At 45.2% G+C, this 20,777-nt stretch overlaps 1 protein-coding gene across 11 annotated transcripts; it reads right to left on the bottom strand.

Annotated features, from left to right (window-relative positions):
* Positions 1-40: 40 nt before the first annotated feature.
* Positions 41-20,439, bottom strand: acacb (acetyl-CoA carboxylase beta). Of its 11 annotated transcripts, none has more exons than XM_061768181.1 (54): positions 20,292-20,438; positions 18,215-18,722; positions 15,852-15,984; positions 15,338-15,476; positions 15,156-15,265; positions 14,963-15,044; positions 14,794-14,892; positions 14,034-14,143; positions 13,833-13,943; positions 13,510-13,719; positions 13,208-13,378; positions 12,553-12,714; positions 12,314-12,477; positions 11,818-11,968; positions 11,636-11,739; positions 11,481-11,562; positions 11,258-11,403; positions 11,045-11,195; positions 10,817-10,955; positions 10,309-10,451; positions 10,020-10,208; positions 9,419-9,519; positions 9,246-9,334; positions 9,037-9,161; positions 8,855-8,968; positions 8,620-8,733; positions 8,444-8,533; positions 8,231-8,349; positions 7,950-7,973; positions 7,294-7,434; positions 7,118-7,217; positions 6,936-7,043; positions 6,798-6,854; positions 6,552-6,593; positions 6,239-6,454; positions 5,982-6,137; positions 5,616-5,819; positions 5,330-5,485; positions 5,112-5,234; positions 4,751-5,038; positions 4,537-4,634; positions 4,311-4,431; positions 4,131-4,241; positions 3,880-4,023; positions 3,677-3,797; positions 3,497-3,593; positions 3,328-3,424; positions 2,901-3,036; positions 2,638-2,815; positions 2,428-2,540; positions 2,182-2,336; positions 1,691-1,861; positions 1,368-1,504; positions 41-933 (listed from the first exon to the last, which is right to left on the bottom strand). In XM_061768181.1, exons 2-54 carry the CDS (start codon positions 18,700-18,702, stop codon positions 807-809), a joined length of 7,257 nt encoding a protein of 2,418 aa, XP_061624165.1. In that variant the 5' UTR covers positions 18,703-18,722; positions 20,292-20,438; the 3' UTR covers positions 41-806. The 11 variants fall into 11 exon arrangements, 7 of the variants coding, with proteins under 7 accessions (XP_061624165.1, XP_061624166.1, XP_061624169.1 ...); XM_061768182.1 differs by having other exon boundaries at positions 4,751-5,020; positions 20,292-20,437; XM_061768185.1 differs by having other exon boundaries at positions 18,215-18,646; positions 20,292-20,400.
* Positions 20,440-20,777: the final 338 nt, after the last annotated feature.

The raw sequence follows: 20,777 nt of genomic DNA, 5'->3' as shown, positions 1-20,777 counted from the left end.
AAATGAATGGGTAAATAAAATGAGTTTCTTTTGCCAAAAATAAATCAGTGATATTTATGAACACATCTGTTGACAAGATGACAAAGAACAGAGCTTATATACATTGATATAAAACAGTATACTTGTAGCTGGAAACAATGTTAAGTCCACCATTGAGTTAAGGTCACGATATGCATAAATGCACTCAAGCAAAATTCTAGATGTCCGCGTCAAATCGATTTGGTGTTTTAGTCAATGTGGCGTGGGAAACCCAAACTGATTGCGCAACATAATAGCTAGGAAATCTGAAATGTGTCATTTCATTTCAAGAACATTCACAGCGATGGTCGCACCAAGATTTGTCTGATGACAAATCAATGAAAATGATCTGGACACTCGTACAACATAAGCTGTAATACTAATTTTGCGTAGTGCTAAATGTTAGCACTCTGGTTACGGATGTTGCCAAAGTAATAAACGAATGAATGACTGCTTTGCACAACCAGCTCCTACCTGAAATGTAAATACGAAGCTCTGTATGTGTAAGGCAAAAGTAACACTGGCTGGTATTATGCGTCCAGAAAAAAGCAAAGCAGCTGTGCAATGTGCATTACAGTGATAGCTTGTCAACCAAACGTGGCATCTTTCGACGTCCTTGCATGATGACATGACCTGTCGCGCTTTGCTATTGTGTGACAAAAGAGGGCGTCGACACGAGTTCATACAAATAGTTGTTTACCATTACACTCTTCAAAGTGCAAGTGTACGCAGATAAGTCATCGGTTGCCCTTTGATAGTGAGACAAGCCTTGAGAAAGCTTGCAGAGTTCAGCTGGTGTTGCTGTTGTCCATGGTAGCAAGCAGATGAGAGAGCTTGGCGAGCTGTGACGCAGTCATGTTCTGGCTCATGTGGATGATGCAGTCCATGGCGACTTCAGGGTTGGACTCGACCAGACTTTGACATGAAAACAAAGAGAAACAGTTACCGCACGTCAAATCTAATGAATACATTCCAACTCGTTCTGTCTAACGCTGAAAATGTCGGAACTTTGCTCTCAGATAACGACAAAAGTGATCATTATCAGCGATATCTGAACCCGCTGCATCAGATGTCCTCTCAAATCTTTCAACGTTTGATGAAAACGGTTTTTGTAGCTTTGCAAATAAAAATCAGCATTCAAAAAAAGAAATCAAAATCACTGAACTTTACTGCTGGAACGGGCCTTAAAAGGAATATTCACTGGTTTGACTTTTGACCTCAACCTTTGACCACTTGTTTACTACAGTAATATGGGTCCATCATTTTATATATATATATATATATATGCTATACATAATACTAATAGTAATCTGTACAAACTTGTGGAGTGCACGTGCACGTGTGCGTACCTGCGGATATGTTTCAAGGCATTTTCCCTTTTCAGGTACTTGATATTCTCTCGGATGGCGGATCGAGCGCCATCCTCTTTGGACCAGTTTCTTTCAAGCCACTCGACCGCCGCTCGGTTGTTGTCCCATAGGTACGCCTGGAGGTGAAGTCAGAAAGAAGCATAAAGTGCTTGCGGCTATTGACTAGGCATGCCAAACAAGGGGGAAAAACATACAAATGTCGCATGCCTGGATTGCATTTTATTTTAGTTGAATATGGTTACAAAAATGCACGCCAATTGAAATCCCTCGCGTGTTGAACTACACGCGCTGCAGCCACCGACCTTGACGGTTCCCTCTGTTTCGACAAACCAGCGGCGCAGCATGGACTGCATGTGTCCGTCACTGAGGTCTTTGTTGGCCTTGAGAATCTCAAACTTCACCACCTGCTCCAACAGGAGGCGCCGCAAACGCCAGTAGAAGAAAGGCCGTGCCTTCTTCCAGTCCAAAATATCCTAAAGGAGCAAGTGAACGCAAACAAAATCATTTGAATAAGCTTCATTAGGTACACTCTCTTGCAATCCACTAGAAAAGTTTTCATTGACTGGTAGACAATATTATTATTTGGGTGGTATTTTGGTTACCTTGTTTCTCCGTGAGAGAAGCTATTTTAGGGTTAGGGTTATATTTTAGGGTTAGGGTTATATTAGATCTCATTAAACTAAGGGTTCCCTACCATGTTTGTACCTTGCTCAAGTCAACCCTTAGATGCCTCTTCTACTTCCGTTTCACACGGAGTGCGAGCGTGTACGCAAACATGTACGTGCACACTCACGGCGATGACACCTTTCTCCTGCATCCTGCCGGGAGTGTCGTGAAGATCCGCAAACTGCACGGCCACCTGGTGGTAGATTGGCAACAGGAATTCTTCTCTCGCTTTGAGCTTCGCCTCCAGGTCTCGACACTGCTTCTCGGGCAGATCTAGAGACGCTAGAAAGTACACGGGTGCACTTGAAAGTCAGAAGAGAGGCAATTGACAATATTGCAACGAATTAAGTAGACTTAAAAAAAGATCACTTGCCAAGCTTCTCAACCAGACCAGCATAGACAGAATCCAGTCTTCTCATAGTTTTCTTCAGGTCCTTTTGCCTGAATTTGATCTCCACTGTGCCCTCAGCTTCCAGCACACCACCTCTGGAGAGACACAACAAGGACGTTGATTGCTAAGCACTTCACTCAGCATACGAGTCAGTCTCGCACATATTCACATCAGGCCACTTGAGTCACGCACCTGCTCTCTCTGTCCGCATACAGTTCCATACACAGAGGGTTAATGGTGGGGTCAATAACAACCCACGACCCTCCTCTCAGTTCCGCATGCGGTGGAATGTACACCAGCACAGGCTGATGGAAACCACGCAGGGCATCCACGATGTAAGCCCCGAACTTCAATATCTGGTCGTACATATCTGCCAGAAGGAACAATAGTGACTCGTTCAAAATTCAAGCGTGTTTTGCCCACAGTGTCGTTCGTCTGCAGTGTACACGCTGCACCTTTCATTCCACCAGAGAAGCCCCTCCAGTTGGCAAACACCATGAGAGGCAGATGCTCACGGTTGAAGTCACAAATCGCCTGAGCCGTTTTAAAGGCGGAATCAGGAAACCACACTTGTCCAGCCTGTTGCAGAACCTGAAACACAACACGCACACCGCTTCATATGCGTAGCCTGTATGTGAATTCGAATGAGATGTCGCCAAAGCATGCCACTTGAGCTAGGTTGAGCCAGTGGAGCAGGGTTGGGAAAAGAACATTCGACAGCCTTCAGGGAACACAATAATGATGATACATTACAAGACTAAACCACAACCGCATATAGAAACATTTGCTTGCAATGGAACCGGAGCGTCAGTCATTATTTATCTCATTGAGGGTGCGATGGACGCTATGCCTCATGTTGTGACCGTCGTTAGAGCTACTCACTTTTGATTCGGAATCCAAGTTGGCCGGATCGGCTGGGACAGTTAACTCCACGGTCCGCGTTTCCACGGCAACGACGCCAAGGGGGATCCCTCCTAACCTGGACGATTTCAGACAGCGGTTTGTTTACACACATTGTACTATATCCTATTCGTTAGTAGAAGAGATTCACCGTGCTCTGCCCACGATGACAGTCTGAGCCCAGGAGTCCATGATCTCCATGAAGGAGGCGTGGTCGAAGAATCCACTCTGCCAGGCACCTCTCACCGCTACGAATATTTCACACAAACAAGCATATTCGCTCGTTGGCCAACGGACAGGGGCGGTCGTACTTTCCAGTTATGGGGCTCACTCGGGTGGGGTCTCCCAGACAGCATCCAGCGGGGGTCATACGGGGCTTTTGTAGGAGTGAAGTCAATCTCTCTATCAACTGGATCTGCGGTTGGTACAACGGGCACAGGGGAGTGTTTGTTCTGTCAGAAGATGAGACAATCTCTTGTTAGGAACACAAAAGGTTGCCATGAGCACAGTAGCGTCCGCGATACTCGGCAGAACCTTCGGCATGTAGGAGAGCCACTGGAGAATGGTGAAGACCCCCTCAAAATCATCTGGCACAGTCGTGTGGGTGACTCCATTGTTGTGCATAATCTGGATGCCACCCAGCTGGTTGTTGGAGGTGTAGACCGCTCTGCCCAGAACCTGCAAACACCAGGGCTTACCTTAAAGCTCTCACCCTGCTAAATTGATACCTTTTCTTTTTAGAGGAAAAAAAGATCGGGCTCCGACACTACATTTAAAAAACAAACCTTGTTCAGCGCACTTGCTCCAGTCAGGATAATGTGAGAGTTCTCCACCTGGATCACTCTTTGGCCCAAACGTACCAGATACGCCCCTATTCCAATAGCGCGGCAGGTCACCTTTCAAAACATAGACGTCATCAACCCTGTTCTCAAGGAAAATGACACACGTCTGCCATGCAGCCTTACCATGCTCATTGTAATGATTTCTTCATAGGCCTGAGAGGATTCTCCAGCAATGGTGCCTGAACCTCGCAGGTTTTCCACCCCAAGACCTTCATCCTTCCCAATGATGTCAGTGATTATGTATCTGGACGGACAAACAGTAATTGTAACACTGGCGTGAGAGAATATACGAGAAAAGGCGCACCACGAGTTACCGGTACACGCATTTGAGTTGGATTGTTTGTTATACCTGGACTCTCCTCCTTCTTCCACATGGTGGCAGTGCACAGAATTGGTGGCGCTGATACGTGTATAGTCATGCGGTGTCAGGTAAAGATACTTAAAACCCTAGAGAGAGAGATGTACACACCAAATAAATATCCTTCATTTCAGTTTGGAAAGATTTTGCAGATTTCCTGAATGACCCCTAGAGACAAAAAGGGGAACGCCAGCAGGCCCTTTACCTTGTAGGGGTCAGAGGGGTCAATCCAGGCCACCTGGAACATGTGTCTGATCTCCTCAGCAAGACCAATGCGAGCTCCGCTGTTGGCGGCGATGTAAATGCGAGGGATTCCCTCAGCTCTCGCCAACTCGGAGGCCCTGAGGAACAACTCATCTTCCTGAGGTCCGAATGACCCAATCATGTGGGTGATGTCGTTACAGATGACGATGATCTCTCGACCTTCCGGATATTCCGGCGTCTTCATCTTCATCTTGAAAGCGACTATTCCCACCTGACAAAGAGAGGTATGCTGAAACAATCACACTGACGATCAGTCATGAAGAAAAACGCTTACGATGTATTCCAGCGGATGTGCAGCTTACGTCATTGTCTCCAGGCAGGCGGTTCAGCTGCACCAGTCGACCTTGTGGATCCAGAACCAGTTCAGTGCACGTCAGCATATCTTGAGGATATTTGTCCCCTGGCCCCCACTGCTTAAATAGAGCCTATAGAATGATTGTGATGTGAGAGAGACATCTGGAGAACAAGGAATAAGGAATGACAAAACTAAAGTTGAGTCATTCAATGTTTTCAAAAAGACCTGCTTGAACATCTCTGGGAAGTCATAGATGTATGTTGTGCCCAAAGTTTGAGCCTGGAAACGCTTGGCCTGCAGCAAGTCCTTGGTAACATAGGGAGTGTTGATCAACATGCCTTGCAGCGGTCCCCGTTTATCTCCGTATGACTGGAACATAATCTAGGAGGAAATTAAGTGAACTAAGACTTATTAACCCAATACAAAGTCCACCAACAGCTATAGCAACAAAGGGTGGCATAAAGTAAAAGAAATAGCCATTCACAAAGCCACTAAAGTCAGACGTTCTGACCTGTCCAGAACTTGGGTCGGTAACTTCCTTATACAGACTGATGTCCAAGTAATAGCCGGACTCGTTCGTCAAAAAAAGACGAATGGGGATTGCGTGCCCAGTGGGAGTCAGGCGAATGTTGATTTTCAGCTCAGCTTGCAGGACTCGCAGCTTCCAAAGACGACTTCCATAGCGCATCACCATGGAACGAACGGACTCCTCAATCTGCGAGATAAAAGCGCACGACGTTGAACCGAGAATGCTCAAAACATTCATTCAAATACACAATTGTATTGTATTGTAGTTCATTCAATAACGTAATCCGACGTACGCTGAAAATGTTGTGCGACATGTTTTTACGGCAGCAGAGATGTGCAGCACACTCACTTTAGATGGGTCCATAATGACGGTGGGGACAAAGTTGAGGAAGATGTGGTTGCAGTCCGTGCGCACGGTTGTGTTACTGAAAGCCACCTCCAACTCGTCCATGGCCTCCAGCAGAAGACGTTCTCCCTCATTCTGAAGATACTCAAAGGAGGCTTCCTGATTGCACACGAAGACAAGCCAAGTACCCAATCACATAGTCGTCATATAAAAACCCACTGTGAAAAGAAAAGCGATAACTAGTTTGGGAAGTCTCTTGCCTTCGTAATCAAATCAGAGTGGCGAATAATAGCTCGGATGAAGAATCTGTAATCTGTAACTTCGGCACCCTCCTGAACACGCGCAGCTCCCAGGTAGAGGTGCATTTTGTGGTTGGCACAGGGAACAGCAGTCATGTCGAAGTTCCTCATGCGGTTCAGTTCCAGCTGAAATGCTAAAGCTGGCTCCAGGTTACGGTAGATGCGATCTTCCTGGAACTGCACATAATAACAGATAAGGGGGGGGGGGGTTAACCACCTCCTCAGACAGCAGCGCAATTCATGATGTTGGCTGAGAGTACAAAAATAAAATTACCCCATCTCGTGCTCTGAAAGTGAAGAACTTGGGGAACTCCCTCTGTTGAAAAGAAACAGGATTACGCACGAATATGCCCTGTACATGGTCAAGGGGGGAGGCTGGAGTGAATCTGAACTGTCCACCAGTCCATCGCAGAGCACAGACCGTATAGACAAGCAACCAATTCACACTCAACTTCCCACCATATTGATCATCAATAATCATTATTTATCATGGTCGTTTGTAGCAACCGGTTACAATTACCTTCTGCGCAACCAAAAATGTGATTCTTCTGATGCCGTATTCAAAAAGGGGTGATCTCTATGGGGGAAAAAAGGGCAGCACATTTGAGTTTTCTTCAAACATGAAAACTACAACCGTCACTACAGCAAATGAGCTGACCTTTGACTGGGCGAAGGAAGTGAAGGCGGTGACTAAGGCATCATCATCCTCAGTGTCTGCTTTTTTGATTGATACATTAATAATGTGTATTGGATTCTCCCTGGTGTTCTGTCAGGAAGTAAAAGAAGCAGAAGTTGTATCGCCAGAGAAACAGCAATCCAAATGACAACAAGAGCACTCACCTTAAAGTTCTCATCTTCATAAAAACTGGAGCAGGATTCTAAAAATGGCTGGTTCTCCAACAAAGGCTCTGCAAAACTGCAGAGAACTTCGTCAAAGGTCCTACAAAATTAAAGAAAGCCAGCGTTCTTAATGCTTGATGAATGTGGAATGGGTGTGGAAATAATGAGCGACAGACCTTTTGAAATCATCAAAACAGTGAAAGGCTACCATAGCGCCCATGCGTTGGCAAGGTGGGGACAGAGCTCCCTCCAGGAACAGATCGCTGCTCTGCCGCCGCATTTTCAACTGGCCTAAAGCGTTCAGTGGGACGGGAACCCTGAAAGAAAGGAAGACGTAGACTGGGACTAGCGGATGGCGCCACCAAATTTGCCCTGTTGTGATGCGTGCTTTGTCGACGACAACAAAAAAAGAAGGTTCAAAGCCATTTTAGGTATTTGAGGCAATTGCAGTTTGGTTTTTTTGCAAACTAGAATGATCACCCTCATGTGCAATCAGAATTATACACATCTTAACTTCATTGTTTCATTAAAAGGATTACGATTTGTTATTGAGATCCAAATGGAAATCTGAGGACAATATGAGACGTTTAAGAGGAACATGATAAACCGACTGAACCTCTCAAAAGGCTCGGTAACGGTTTGAGAAAAGTGTCGCACAGAGAGAAGCTCAGCGAGAAAGGTGAATTAGGAAGGACTTGTTATGACGGTCCTTGAGAGAAAATGTTTCGCAATTCACAGGAACGCTAGAAAGGCGACACAATGCAACGGGCATGCTTTGCTGTGAGACACACACGCCATCAGGTGTAGTTGGCTGGGAGGAGCTTTACTCTACCTGTTCAGAGTAGGGCTGCTCCCTCTGAAATAAGATGATTGACAGGTGAATATTAGCAGTGGAGGATCAACATCCTCCTCTACCTGATTTAGACTGCACATTCCAGTTTAGTGGGTAAAGCTAATTCTACATAAACACATGAGACCAAGTGTTATGTTACTTTCCCCACAGCTGCCTCAGAGCAAGTATGACAGAACAGCATTTGTGCGATACGGCCTGCAGCTCGTCATCCATCGCCAGATGAGTCGGGACCATTGGAGCAAAGGCTGCAGCCTTGTTACCTGTTGGGATGCGATGACGGCAGCATAAACTGGAAATCTACAGCGCACGTGCCGTCCTGCAGCTGGTGATGCTGGATGCTGTTGAGCTCGTAGGCAATGTAAGCTCTACGCACGTACACCTGCAAACAAGACCGAGATCATATCATGTCGCTATTACGAAATAAACCAATGCGTCAAAGCATCCCGTAGGTAGGGTGAGATCACGATGCATGCCTCCAGCGCAGCCATGCAGACAACTTGGTTGGAGTGGTAGAAGAAATTGGGCAACACATCAAAAATGGAGGTCTCAGAGAGGATGAGTTTCTGGCGGAAACAAGAGGAACGACACAAATGATTGGATATCCCACTGGTAAAAGTGGCCACGACGTGTATTCATAACACACACACACCTTCAGGTTCTCCGGGCAAAACTGATGGCCATACATGTCGATGGCAGAAAGGAAGATGGATTCCACTTGATTGTGCCTCAGTTCATACGATGGTAAATGAGAGGCAATCAGAACCTACAGCGGATGATTACACTTGAGTGAGGTGTGTATGGTATGTCAGGAGATAAACTAGCGCCTCGTGACGCGCTACAAATGTGCACAATGTCACAGTGGACCGCTTCGCTCAAAGTCTTACCTGTCTGGCTCGTAAGGCGACCTTGGAGTTCTCCATTTTACTGAGTTGAGTGAGTTCACTGAGAATCGCCATCAGCTCGTCCGCCAGCGTCGGATCCCTGCCACACAGTTGATCCTACAGAAAGCCGAAGATATTCTATGTTGCGTTGAATTTCAGTTGCGGCGAATATGACGGAGCCTTACGATGAGCATCGTGACCAGGATGTTCTTCTTGAAGACCTGGGCATGAGAAAAGATGTATTCCAGCACAGGACTCATGTCGGGCTTGTACCGCTCCCTCAAATTGATTACGCACTTGTCGTAGTGAGCTGTTTGTGGAAAAAGGTCAAATCCCACACGCCAGTTAGTTTACGATCAAAACGTTTGCACTCCAGATAAAGTACGACTGTCACCTTGCTGAAACTCCATCTCTACTCGAAGGTATCGCTTCAGCAGATCCAGAACCACCGATTTCATGTAACCCCGTATTCCGCTGCGATACCTGGAACACGTGTCATAAGACAGGAATGAATCAGTGCAATGCCAAATGACTGAACTCCTTTTTGAGAAATGGGAACAAGCTCACCTCTGCACCAGCTGAACAATACTCTGAGTGTTGATAAAGAACACCTCTCGATCCGCCTTTCTCTGAAGAGTCGCCGCATGGCTGTCGAGAATATTTGCAATCTGGATTGAAAAAGAATATTGTTGGATCATTAGTTTATACAATAACAGAACTCAGCATTAATAAGCAGAGTCCAACATATTTCTCAGTTATTTGTTGGGCTCGGCTTTGATATACGCCGTTAGAAATAGCTGAATATTTTGCAACATAATTGGCATTTCTAGTATTGAAAAATAAGGTAAGCAAAATCCCTAATTAAACACCTGTTAAAGACGCGCCTTTTACTCATTTTCCTTCATTTATGATGGGGAAAGAATAGTCATTCCATTAAAAAAAAGAATGTTGTTATAGTAGTTGATCCATCCATTTTGCGTAGTGCTCTCCCAGCTGACTTTTATGAGAGTAAAAATGATTTCTTCATTCATGAATCTTAACTTATTTATATTATCTTCAATAAAAATGAAAACAAAGAAAAGGTTACTTTAAAAAGATTTGGGACGGTACCCATTTATGCGGAGCACTGATTTCTAGGAAAAAAAAAAAAAACAGTTTCGGTTGGCACCCTTTGGCTTGGAAACTGGCACAGGACAGAGGTGATGTTGCTGGCATATTGGGCCATGACTTTTCGGATATCTTTCTCAACACCAGGTGGGATCCGACCCGCCACACTCGTCATGATCTCCTGCAGCTCCAGCAGTGGCAGAGAGGGATCCCTCAGAGTCTTCATGAGGGTTGCTACCCACTGTTTCAACTGCAGAAAGAGATCTTTTTTAAAAACAACAACAACAAAGTCCGTATGATCTTTTGATGTTGATCGAGATTCTGTAGCAGGTAAGCTTGCCGAGATGTACCTTGGTGCTAAAGTAGGGCTCTTCGAGACAGTAGCCATCCATTACTTTAACTAGATTTTCAAGGATGCTGTGGAAGACCTGGTGGAGCTTTTCCCCAACAATGGGCAATGGGTGCTGGGCCGGTAGGGTGGCTGTATTGAGCTCTACCTACAATAATTATATAAATAGAGTAAGACTTCATTTCATCAGGGGGGGTAGTGCACTAAACAGATATAAAGAGCATAGATACCCAAATAGATATTCGTCCGCAAAGGAAATTCACTGTGCCAGTAGTCTCCACAATTCAAACAAAAGCTGGCATGCCAAATTACTAACAATTAAAAAAAAAAGAGATAAAATACGAAATATGAAACATAGTATCTAAGGATCCCGAATGTATGAAAAAAAGGGGAAGATAAAGGAGATATAGGTTGCTTTCACATGATGTGTCTACACAACATGACATTTTTTGTTTTTTTTTACATTAATATGACGAAACCTGGACATTTGAGATTTATTAAGAGTTAACTTGCCCGGTGTATACTGCTAGGGTCATCCAAGTTCATATGTGCCATCACACAACCCGATTCCAGAACTGCCCCGGGCCTCTTGAGAAAACGTACATGGCCTGCCTGCTGCACACTCAGAGTCATCACCATCTTCATCACCTGAGTCCACAAACACAAACAGAAAAACAAATACAGCAATGTATGAGTTTGCCCGAGATCGGCCAAAAGGCACGTCCCCTCAAATTCACCTCGATCTCTGCGTACGTCTCTCCTGAGCAAATGTGAGCTCCGTCGTCGACGATATACTGCAGTAGTTTACCGGCAGAAGGCGATCTCAGCACAGAGGGATCCTTTTCTTTGTCAAACACGCACGTCTTGTTGCCGACAGTGATGCGGTAGCTGCGGAATTCGAGTAGTCCATGTGAAACTAATGTCAAGGAATTCAGTAGAAGAACACTTACCTCTCCAGCTCCTCTTTCATATAGGTGGTATGGCTGCTCCCATCGTAGGAGAGCAGAAGGCCACCATCACTCAGGCGGTGGACGTCTATTTCGATGTCGGAGCCATTCATTATGACCACATACGTCGTCGGGGACTGGCGAGCGACCTAAAGTCGACAAAGTCAATGGTTGCTGATTGACAATGAAAGGAGCAACTCCGCTAGAAAACGGGAAAGAAAGATACCTTCAAGCAGAATTTCACTCCTTCATATACGAGATCGACACTGACACAGTTGAGGAGGCTGGCAGCAGGCAGAACCTGGCCTCTGTCGGTACACAAGAATTTGGGTCCACAATTATTCGCAGTCCTATTAGTGTCCAGATGTTTAAAAGACTGACCTTTCTAGTGAGTGCAGAAAGTCCGACATGCTCTTTCTGAAGCTCGCATCGGCAACGTGCAAAGCCCCGCAGACGACGCCCAACATGGTGTCCGGTCTCTCTGCCTGCAGAAGGGTCACATGGCCTCCTGTCAGGAAATTCGGCAGGTCAACATGATGACACAGCTACCAAACAACTCATACCTGCACTTTCTCTGCAATGAGGCGATCCAGCCAGCTGGTGTCGATGTCATTGTTTCGGAAGCTCTCCGTCTCCAGCAACTTGATGAGGTATTCGACAGTGGTCCTGAAGTCACCTCTGATTGAAAGCTCCTTCATAGCCACCACCATGTTCCTGAAGCACGTAGCGACCCAAGGATGACACCAGATCAAGAAAGGAGACAGACAACAGTAGATTATTATTATTTTGGATACTCTGTTTTGCTCTTATGATGTTTATGAAAAGATGTTTTGTTTGACAAATTCTTCTTCCCATTCCAGTCCTCTTTTATCATGTTTCTCTGGCTGGACTGTGTCTAGCTCCGCCTATAGCTGTTGGTTGCCAAATATTAGTATGATGCAGTGGAGTTTTAACTACCCTTTCTAACTTTAGGAACTGGCAAGAAACACAACTTGGTATATTTTCCTCAAATCGCATGTTTGTTTTACGCTATCAGTGTAGCTACAAAGAGAGACTTACGAAATGGCTTCTTCTCGGTTCTCCCCCCAGGAGAAACAGTGTCCGAACTGTGAGTCAGCAAATTCGTGCAGACCGCCAGTTGCTCCGACGCTAAAGTAACCCCAGACATTTTTACTGCTGCGGAAGTTCAGCTCCTGTACTGTGCCTGAGCTGGGTTTGAAGCCCTGCAAACAACAAAACAAGACTTATCTTTGAGGACAATTGCAATTCTTAATTGCACTGGCGAGGGCGAGCTCCACCTCGTCAGGGTTCTCACTGGTGATTCGGGCCGCTATGACGTGCCCTCTTGGACTCGGTGGGCATTCTGGAGTCTCAAAGTCAATGATGCTGTCACCCCATGCAGTTTCCCCGTAGAGCAAACGAATGTCTTTAATTCTGTAAAGGGGGATGCCCATGGCAATCTGCCGTGGATGACAACATGTGTGAAACTGACTGAATTTGTTGCCAAACCCTGGGAATTCTGAGAAAACATACAATGAGGACAACAATATTTGGAAAAGCCACAATCCATCTGGATTTGCTCTAGACTGCTAAACATTAGCGCGACAGTTTCCCAACTTTGTGCAACGTGTTTGGGGAAGGTCCTTTTATGTCCCAACATGGCCACGGCCCAGTGTGCAAAGCCCACACAGAGGCGTGGCCGTGTGCGTGTCGCTGTGGAGGAAATAAGATTGAGCTCAACCCCATCGAATCCAACACGATGTGGATGAAAAACATCCCACACCCAATCTTACAGAAAAGTGGAAGCAATAATAACGGTAAGGTTAAAGATAATGCATATTTTCTTCTCATTTCACTTCCCCGTGAGTGAAGTGAGTGGCCACCTGTCCAAATACTTTTGTCCATATTGCATCTTCTGTAACTAGATTTGGGACGGTCCGGTGATGGCTTTACCTGAAGTTGGGCAGCTGGAAGGTTTACATCTCCAATCATCTCTGTACAGGGATGTTCTACCTGCAGACGAGGATTCAGCTCCAAGAAATGGAAACTTCCATCCTCAGAGTAAAGATATTCCACGGTTCCAGCACTGACGTAGCCCACCATCTTGGCTAGCCTAACAGCATACTAGGTCAGGAAGAGGAAACCAAGTGACAATTTGTAGACCAAGCAGGCAGTATCATCACCTGGGGGGGGGGGGGGCCAATACATAGGGGGGGGAAGTACACATGAATAAATAAATAAACGACGTGACTGACCCGTTCCATCTGCTCAAACGTCAAGGGTGCCGCTATAGTCGCAGGTGCTTCCTCTATGATTTTCTGGTGCCTTCTTTGGATGGAGCAATCTCGACCAAACAGGGAGATGGCATTTCCGTACTCATCGGCCAGGATCTGAACCTCAAGGTGCCTTGCGTGCTGGGCCAGCTGCATGATGAAAATGGGCGAGCCAGGTACTTCCGTCTGAACCTGCACCCAACGAACGTGTTTGTCATGACATCCAAAGCACTGCAAAAGTGGGGCTGGGTGACACGGGCATTGGCATGGAAAAAAACAAAAAAAGGAAAAAGGAGTACACATACCTGCCTAAAGGAGCTTGCGAAGTCATCAGCACATTCTACTTTTCGGATCCCTTTTCCGCCCCCGCCCTCCGAGGTTTTGATGACAACCGGATAGCCAATGTTCTCAGCTCCCTGCCACGAGAGACACACAATACAGTATATGGGATGCCACTCCTTTGGCGGCATATTTTGAAAAATGCCAGATATGTTGACCACGCCTACCGCCAGACCATCATCTACTTCTTGAACACAGCCCTTTGTGTAGACCTCAGGAGGAACACTGATTACATTGCTGGGGATTTGGTCAGCCTCTGTCCAGTTCACTCTCAAACCTGGAACGGGACAAGCAGAAAAGCATTTTCTTTTTAAACAAACACAATCTAGGGCAGCACACTGAAAATTGTCCTTAGGTTTGTGTGTGTGTGAATGGTTGTTGTTCTTGATGTGCCCTGCAATTTGCTGGCAACCAGTCCAGGGTGTACCCCAGCTGCAATAGGCTCCAGTTACTCGCCACCCCGATGAGGACAGCCGATAGAGAAAATGGATGGATAAACACAAGCTAAAGAGATTTCATTGAAGGAAAAAAATGGTGTCTACAATTCCCCTTTAAGTGCAGTTCTACACCACCACAAAGAGATTCCGTGAGTATCTAATATATATTCAGCGGAAGTCAAAAGTCCTACAATTTGAATTAGACAACTTTTTTAAGGGGGGGGGGGGGGGGCTTCTAAAGTCACACAACGCTTTTTGGATGACGTTTCAAGCAACCCTCAGCAAATCTCAACCCCTCAGTTCAATGAGCATTTGAGAATTAACTCGTTTAACGTTTTTTCTTTCACTAGCTTTTGTGTGTGTGTGTTTTTGGTGACCCTTATTCTTAAAGATGGAGCAGTCTGAACACAAACTGTTAAGAGGAGAAGAAGAATATACACAGTATAACGGTGTTGTTTACGTAAAGTGAGACGAGAAGGAGAGGTCAAACCTGATCCGCTCCACGGTAGCGTGGGAATGTCTGCACTCTGGGCCACAATAGATGAAGCCACCTTATCCCCGAGAGCCCACATAGCCTTGCTGGATGGCCCTACAATAAATATAGAATGAGAAAAACAAGCGACCGACACCAAGAAGTGGTCTTCCAAATGTTGTTTTACCTAAGAATGAAATGCCTGCTTTGTTCAAAAACTCGGGGAGCTTGGGATTTTCTGAGGCATGACCCCAGCCGGCCCACACTGCCTGTTACGAGAGACACGTTAGCTTTAGCATTTTTATTATCTTTTTTTTTTTTTTTTTTTTAATCACGGAGTAGATCAGGCAGTAAGCAGCAACAACAACAGTGTTACTTACCTGCACTGGGATTCTTTTGGCAATGTCAACTATCAACTCCACATTGGCATAGTTGTTATTGTTTGGTCCACCGGGAACAGGCACATAGTGATCGGCCATTTTGATGTATTCTGACAACAGACGGACATAGATTATTTCGCTGCATGCTGATAACGTGCTCAATAATAAGCGCTACGTAGTACCTGCATTAGCTTTCAAGTCTTCAGGGGTAACCATGACCACAAAGCGGACGGTCCTCTCATTTCGAAACATCTCATAGGACCAGCGTCGAATAGAGCGCATGCATTTGACTGCGGCGATCCCGTTGTTGGCGATCAGCACCTGTGACAGAAACAACCGATTGGCCGAGGGAACAAGGAAGGGCATTTGCACAGCAGACGAATATAATGGCAACAATTCGCCATTTGTCACCTGCAAAATAAGCGAAGGGCTAAAAAGTAGGCAGGACCTTAAATGACACGTGTTCATCCAAAAGCGCAACTGAGGACGACCGACAGGCCAGTTACATTGATGCCACTGTAACTTCAATGGTGAACATAAATTCCTTTAATATATCGGGTTCTTCCTTGACCCATGCACCACCCGGCTACAAAGTTTAGAAAACCAAATTGACAACCCGTTCCAATGAAAAGATCAAAAGGTACTTTAGGAAGAACAGCAGTGTTTTGTTTTGTTTTGTTTTGTTTGTTCTCTTACTTTTTCGATGACACGATTTCCACCAAAGCGGGTGACAAACTCGGCAGGTGAGGCCACCGTGAAGTCTCTGTGCAGATCCATCTTTCTGTCTTCGCGTCCTTTTTTTACCAAGTGAGGGCCAGACATGCTGGGCCTGGAGCAGGAAACGTTGCAATTAGTTGTCCTGCCAACAAGCAGCGTTTGGCTCGCATGCCCTCGTCAATAACGTCGGCGACAGGTAGCCGCCACGAGCTTTTCGGAGTTCTGTGCGACCGCACAGGTACGCAACTGAAGAGCGGTATGAAGAAAATAAGTCAAAAGTCAAAGTCAAAAGTTCAGTTTCTAGGATACGGCAGCCAGTCTACGGTACTGTATGTCCTTATCTTGTTTTCTGCTGTTGCAAGTCAATTGTATTTGGAGCTGTAACACTTCTCACTGAAAACATCTCACAAAGTGCTTTACACGGCTAAAACTGTTGTCCTAAAAACAACTTGACGTGAATACAGCATAAAATGAATCAAATATATAGTCCAATAATAGCTGGCCGCTCAGACCCACTCGGAAAGTTCACATTGTATAAATAATATTTATCCCAACACAACACAACACAACACAACAGACATCGCAACGAAACCCATTTGAAACAGTCTGTGTAAAGCAGTGGTGATTTATTGCTGTGATTGATTTGAAAATATATATTCTACGCACTCACTGGCCCGATCGGTAATTAGGTCCAATATAAGAGCCGCGTGTTTTGGTGGCATTACGGTGAGAGGTGTTTCCAATATGTTTTAATAGATAGGCGAGAGAGGCAAACGATTAGTAACAGCTCAGCAAAACAATCCATTTCCAGCACTGTTCATTCCAAAGCCTCCAAATAGGACCGATAGTGAGTCACATGCTTGCCCATGTTTGGAAGTGAACCCAAACTGCAAGAGATTGTACTTGTTTCCAAGCATGTTTTATTCCATTTTCTTATCTTTTCTCTCCCCTTGAGGAATGTCAGCACATGCGGGACATAAGCGGCATGTACAGTACATAAAACGGGGAGTTTTATCTGACTGATAAAAGCCGCCTGACTTCAGCTGTGAAGCTCAGAGTGAAACAACTGTTATTCCGCTTCCCTCCTCTGGAGACAATTTGTTTCTAGTTGTTGTTGTTGTTGTTGTTGTTGTTGTACACACACGCTTGTGCCAATAGGAGCTTACGTAACTACAGCGACATGAGCAATTCTTCCTGTTCAAACACATGTGCAGCGGCATCTGTTGGGAATTGTGGCAACCCTAAATTCCAATGGAGAAACGGGACACAAAACACACGTGTGTGTGTATATATACTAGCTGGTGTCAAATAACAAATCTTAAAAGTGACTGACCTTTGAAAATATCTCCCTCCATTACGTAGCAAGCGTTACGAGCTTGTGCGTTTCGCACGTGAAATGAATAACACTTCCTGGCCGATTCCCTCTGTTGCTTGTCCCCTCCCACAAGTCCGGATAAGACAGATCACAAGCTGCCCATTCAAAGTTTCAACAGAGCGGACAAAGTGTTCCTTGAAGGCCATTCGGAGGAAGCAACGACGAAATATTTGAAATGACTACCTAGTGGCATTTTCCAAGAGTCCAACACAATCTTTTCCAGAACTCTAAATACATAAAAAAGGCAATAATGGGACTCTTCTAGGATCTTGCTATCATTAAAAAAAATAAATAAAACTGTATGGGGAATGTTCAAGTAACATTGTAATATTTGTAACTGTCGTACACTGTTAATATCAAAACAAACACTGTATTGTATTTCGAACAAGGGACTGCATGTGTGTTTTGCTAAGCTGTAGAATGCGATTCGAATCGGCCCTGCCTTAAGAGCCATTATTTCCCCAAAATCTTGCTCCAATTCCAAATTGTACTACTGAAGGGGCGGGGCGCTTGACTTTAAGGTCCCGTTGGATTCTTAAAAGAAGGCTTCTCACACAACTCAATATTCCTCCTTATGCCTACTGTGTAGAAGTGTTGTGAAAGGAGACTTCTTACCTTTGCCCGTGAGAAGAAGTCCAATAAAAATCACAAAATGTACTATTGTCATTGTCAATGTAATTCGGAATTAAGAGGGGGCGGTTGGCCCTGTGATTGGCCGTGCTTTGACCTGGAGCCAGAGCGCAAATTTCAAAGGGGTGTGGTAGCACAGGTCAGCTTGTTGCAGTCAGAGGATAAGAGCCAATTAATGAGGACGGGGCTGAGTAGGAGCACCGTATGTCTCGACGCTCGAGCGTAAACAACTTTCAAACGAGACCACAGTTGACAATAATCAAGACAAAGAACGTATCCATCTGCGTACGCGTACGCATCACACCGTATGCCGCCGCATTAAATGGCTAAATCTTACTTCATGCCCGAGGAGCTGGGCTGCGGCACTTCGGGGGATGTCAGATGACGAGATGATTTGGCGGCGAAGGTTGACGGCTGGGAAGCGCCGCTCGGCGGCTTGGCTGCTAAAGGCTCCTCGTCCGATGAATTGTCCTCCGAGGCTCCCAGAATAAACTTGAGACGCTCCCTCGCCCTGGGCCCGGATCCGAGCATCGGCACATCGGTCGTAGAAGGATTTTGTGGGGTGAGGGGCCGCTGTTGCTCTTTCACGTCAGGTCCCGTAGAGGAGCTGCGGGCTCGGAGGCTGTTCTCCTCAGGCTGTGTTGAGACACGCCGTCGGCCGCCATGAGAGGAGTGTGCGGCGGGCACATTCTCCTGAAGCGGAGAAGGCCCGTCGCTCGACGGAGAGTCCTCTCCTTTCTCGGGCATCGCCGCTGCGCTGCTATTAATCCTCCGCAGGTGAAAAACAATCCATAGCATTAATCCCAACAATGCAAACGCGAGCATTCGCGGGCATCCTCCTGACACTGTCGAAAAAAGGAAACAGCTCGAAGTGACATTTGTATTGACTCATTCACCGCCGGGCATTGCGAAAGCAAAGTTCCCCACATTGCCAGCCGCTTTACAGCATTTCGACTGTTGTGTTCTGTGACAGTATAAGCACGGAACCTACCAAAAGTAGGCGCTCTGCTTTCACCAAAATAAAAGTTGGTTTCCAGCTTTTTCCATCCTTTAGTAATCAGCAGTAGAATGTGTTAAGGTCCCCAAAAAAACACCGGAAAAGGGGCGTCTGGTGAAAAGTAAAAGACTTTGACGCTAATATATATATATATATATATTTTTTTTTTTTTTTGGGGCTTTGTGACACCTCGAACTATAAAATATCAAAAACAAGACTGAGAAAAAAAGGACATTGACCACAACATTAACACTGATGCAAACTCTGATCATCGACAAGGACTGTGCTAAAAACGGCGCCTTTCCAACATGATAATGCTCAGTTTGGTGAAATATGAATTTAACAATAGGTTTAGTCATGTCGTTGTAGTCATAGCATCATAGTGAGACCTGAGACCTTCCCCTAATATTTGAATTGCTTACTTTAACAGCAAAACCTTTGAAAAGAATGATACGGTGTAGTTCTTATTTCTGCAAGAGCAGACTTTTGTGTTTGTTTGTTTGATTCAGTTGTCGTTTCAGATCTCATTAGATCGTGCAAGGGCGCCTAATGAAATGTCCTGTGAGCATTATCCGAACGCGTCTTGTTAATATAACAAATAGTTTCATTGCACACAGTCATTTATATTATATTCTGATCTATTGTAGCTCGCCCGTGAACTGCATGGTTTGTCCTTGTCCTTTGACTCAAGCCAATCTGCTGGGAGGCAGAGCAGGGTTGCAAACGGACTGCAATATTTGATTCTAGCATGTCCGAAGGAGGTCATCTGAAGGTGGTCAGAGGTCATATGGGACCGGTAACTGTGATAATATTGTAGGGGGTGTCATGTCTGAAGGCGGTCAGCATGTCGGAGCGTCCAAAGCACAGTTCAAAGCACACGCAGCCTTTCCCAGGCGGTGTCTTGTCAACAAAACAGACGCTCTGCAACAGCTGCCATCGGATCCAAGAGTGGCTACAAATGGAGCAAAGGTCAGTGCTGGACGCTCAGCTAACCCTAACAGCAACCAAGCACGGGAAACAACATTTTCATTTCATTTTCCGTTTAAACGTCTTTGAAGACTTGGGTTTTTTTTTTTTTTTCCTTCAGCAGAAAGCCCAGTGCTTTTTTGAGTACAATGTGAATGTGGCTTGTCAACATCAAACACATTTACACTACAGTTAAGAGTATGACGTCATTCCACTGGCTGTACATCAACAATATTTCTGCTTTTATCCGCACAGTCGGGATGAGCGATAACGAGCTCACGATTGTTTTAACGGTTGTTAAACGCCAGATGCTAGCAAGCTAACTAACAGACAACAAACTCTTTCCCCAGCAACCTCCAACGACACACGTAACAAAAGTGCCTTAAGACAATTACCGGTGCTTTTAGTGAGTCACTTTTTAAAAGTTCTATCTTCTGTCAGCTGCACCTACCTGCAGTTTGCTGTCAGTCACTCCCCAGCGAAGCAAGTTTTTTTTGGTTTTTTTTTGGTTTGGTTTTTCTTTCCTTTTTTCCCCCAAGCATAGTAAATTGTGGTTAAACTCCGCCCACGGAAGCGGAAGCTCCCACAAAGATCGTTTAGAACCGTCAATGCCTTTATCCGTGCGGGGAAACGGGCATCTCCGGACTACCGAAATAATGGAATGATTCTCATGAATAAGAGTGAATGAATGAGTGAGACAGCAAAAAAGAAAAAAATTATAAAAAAAATGGATAAATTCCGAACTTTTTCAACGTGCTACATACGTCACAGTCTCTTTATTGAGACGCCTGCATGTAGCCTTCCTCCCCCCCTAAAATCGATTCATTAAAAATATATTTATTTGTTTATGTTGTAGTCATTTATCTTATACAATACATTTATTGTAAGGAACAAAATAAAAAATAGTATTTCAATAAACAATTTTAAATATACTTTT

This window comes from Phyllopteryx taeniolatus, chromosome 3 (assembly GCF_024500385.1).
Source record: "Phyllopteryx taeniolatus isolate TA_2022b chromosome 3, UOR_Ptae_1.2, whole genome shotgun sequence".
NCBI classification, from domain to species: Eukaryota; Metazoa; Chordata; class Actinopteri; order Syngnathiformes; family Syngnathidae; genus Phyllopteryx; species Phyllopteryx taeniolatus.
This window is presented reverse-complemented; position numbering and strand designations above follow the sequence as displayed.

Coding starts and splice junctions, on each gene's coding strand:
- acacb (XM_061768181.1), bottom strand. CDS start 18,702: ATGCTCGCGTTTGCATTGTTGGGATTAATGCTATGGATTGTTTTTCAC. Junction 10,956..11,044: donor AGACGTACGCAGAGATCGAG/GTGAATTTGAGG, acceptor TTGTGGACTCAG/GTGATGAAGATGGTGATGAC. Junction 8,969..9,036: donor TCCTGGTCACGATGCTCATC/GTAAGGCTCCGT, acceptor GGCTTTCTGTAG/GATCAACTGTGTGGCAGGGA.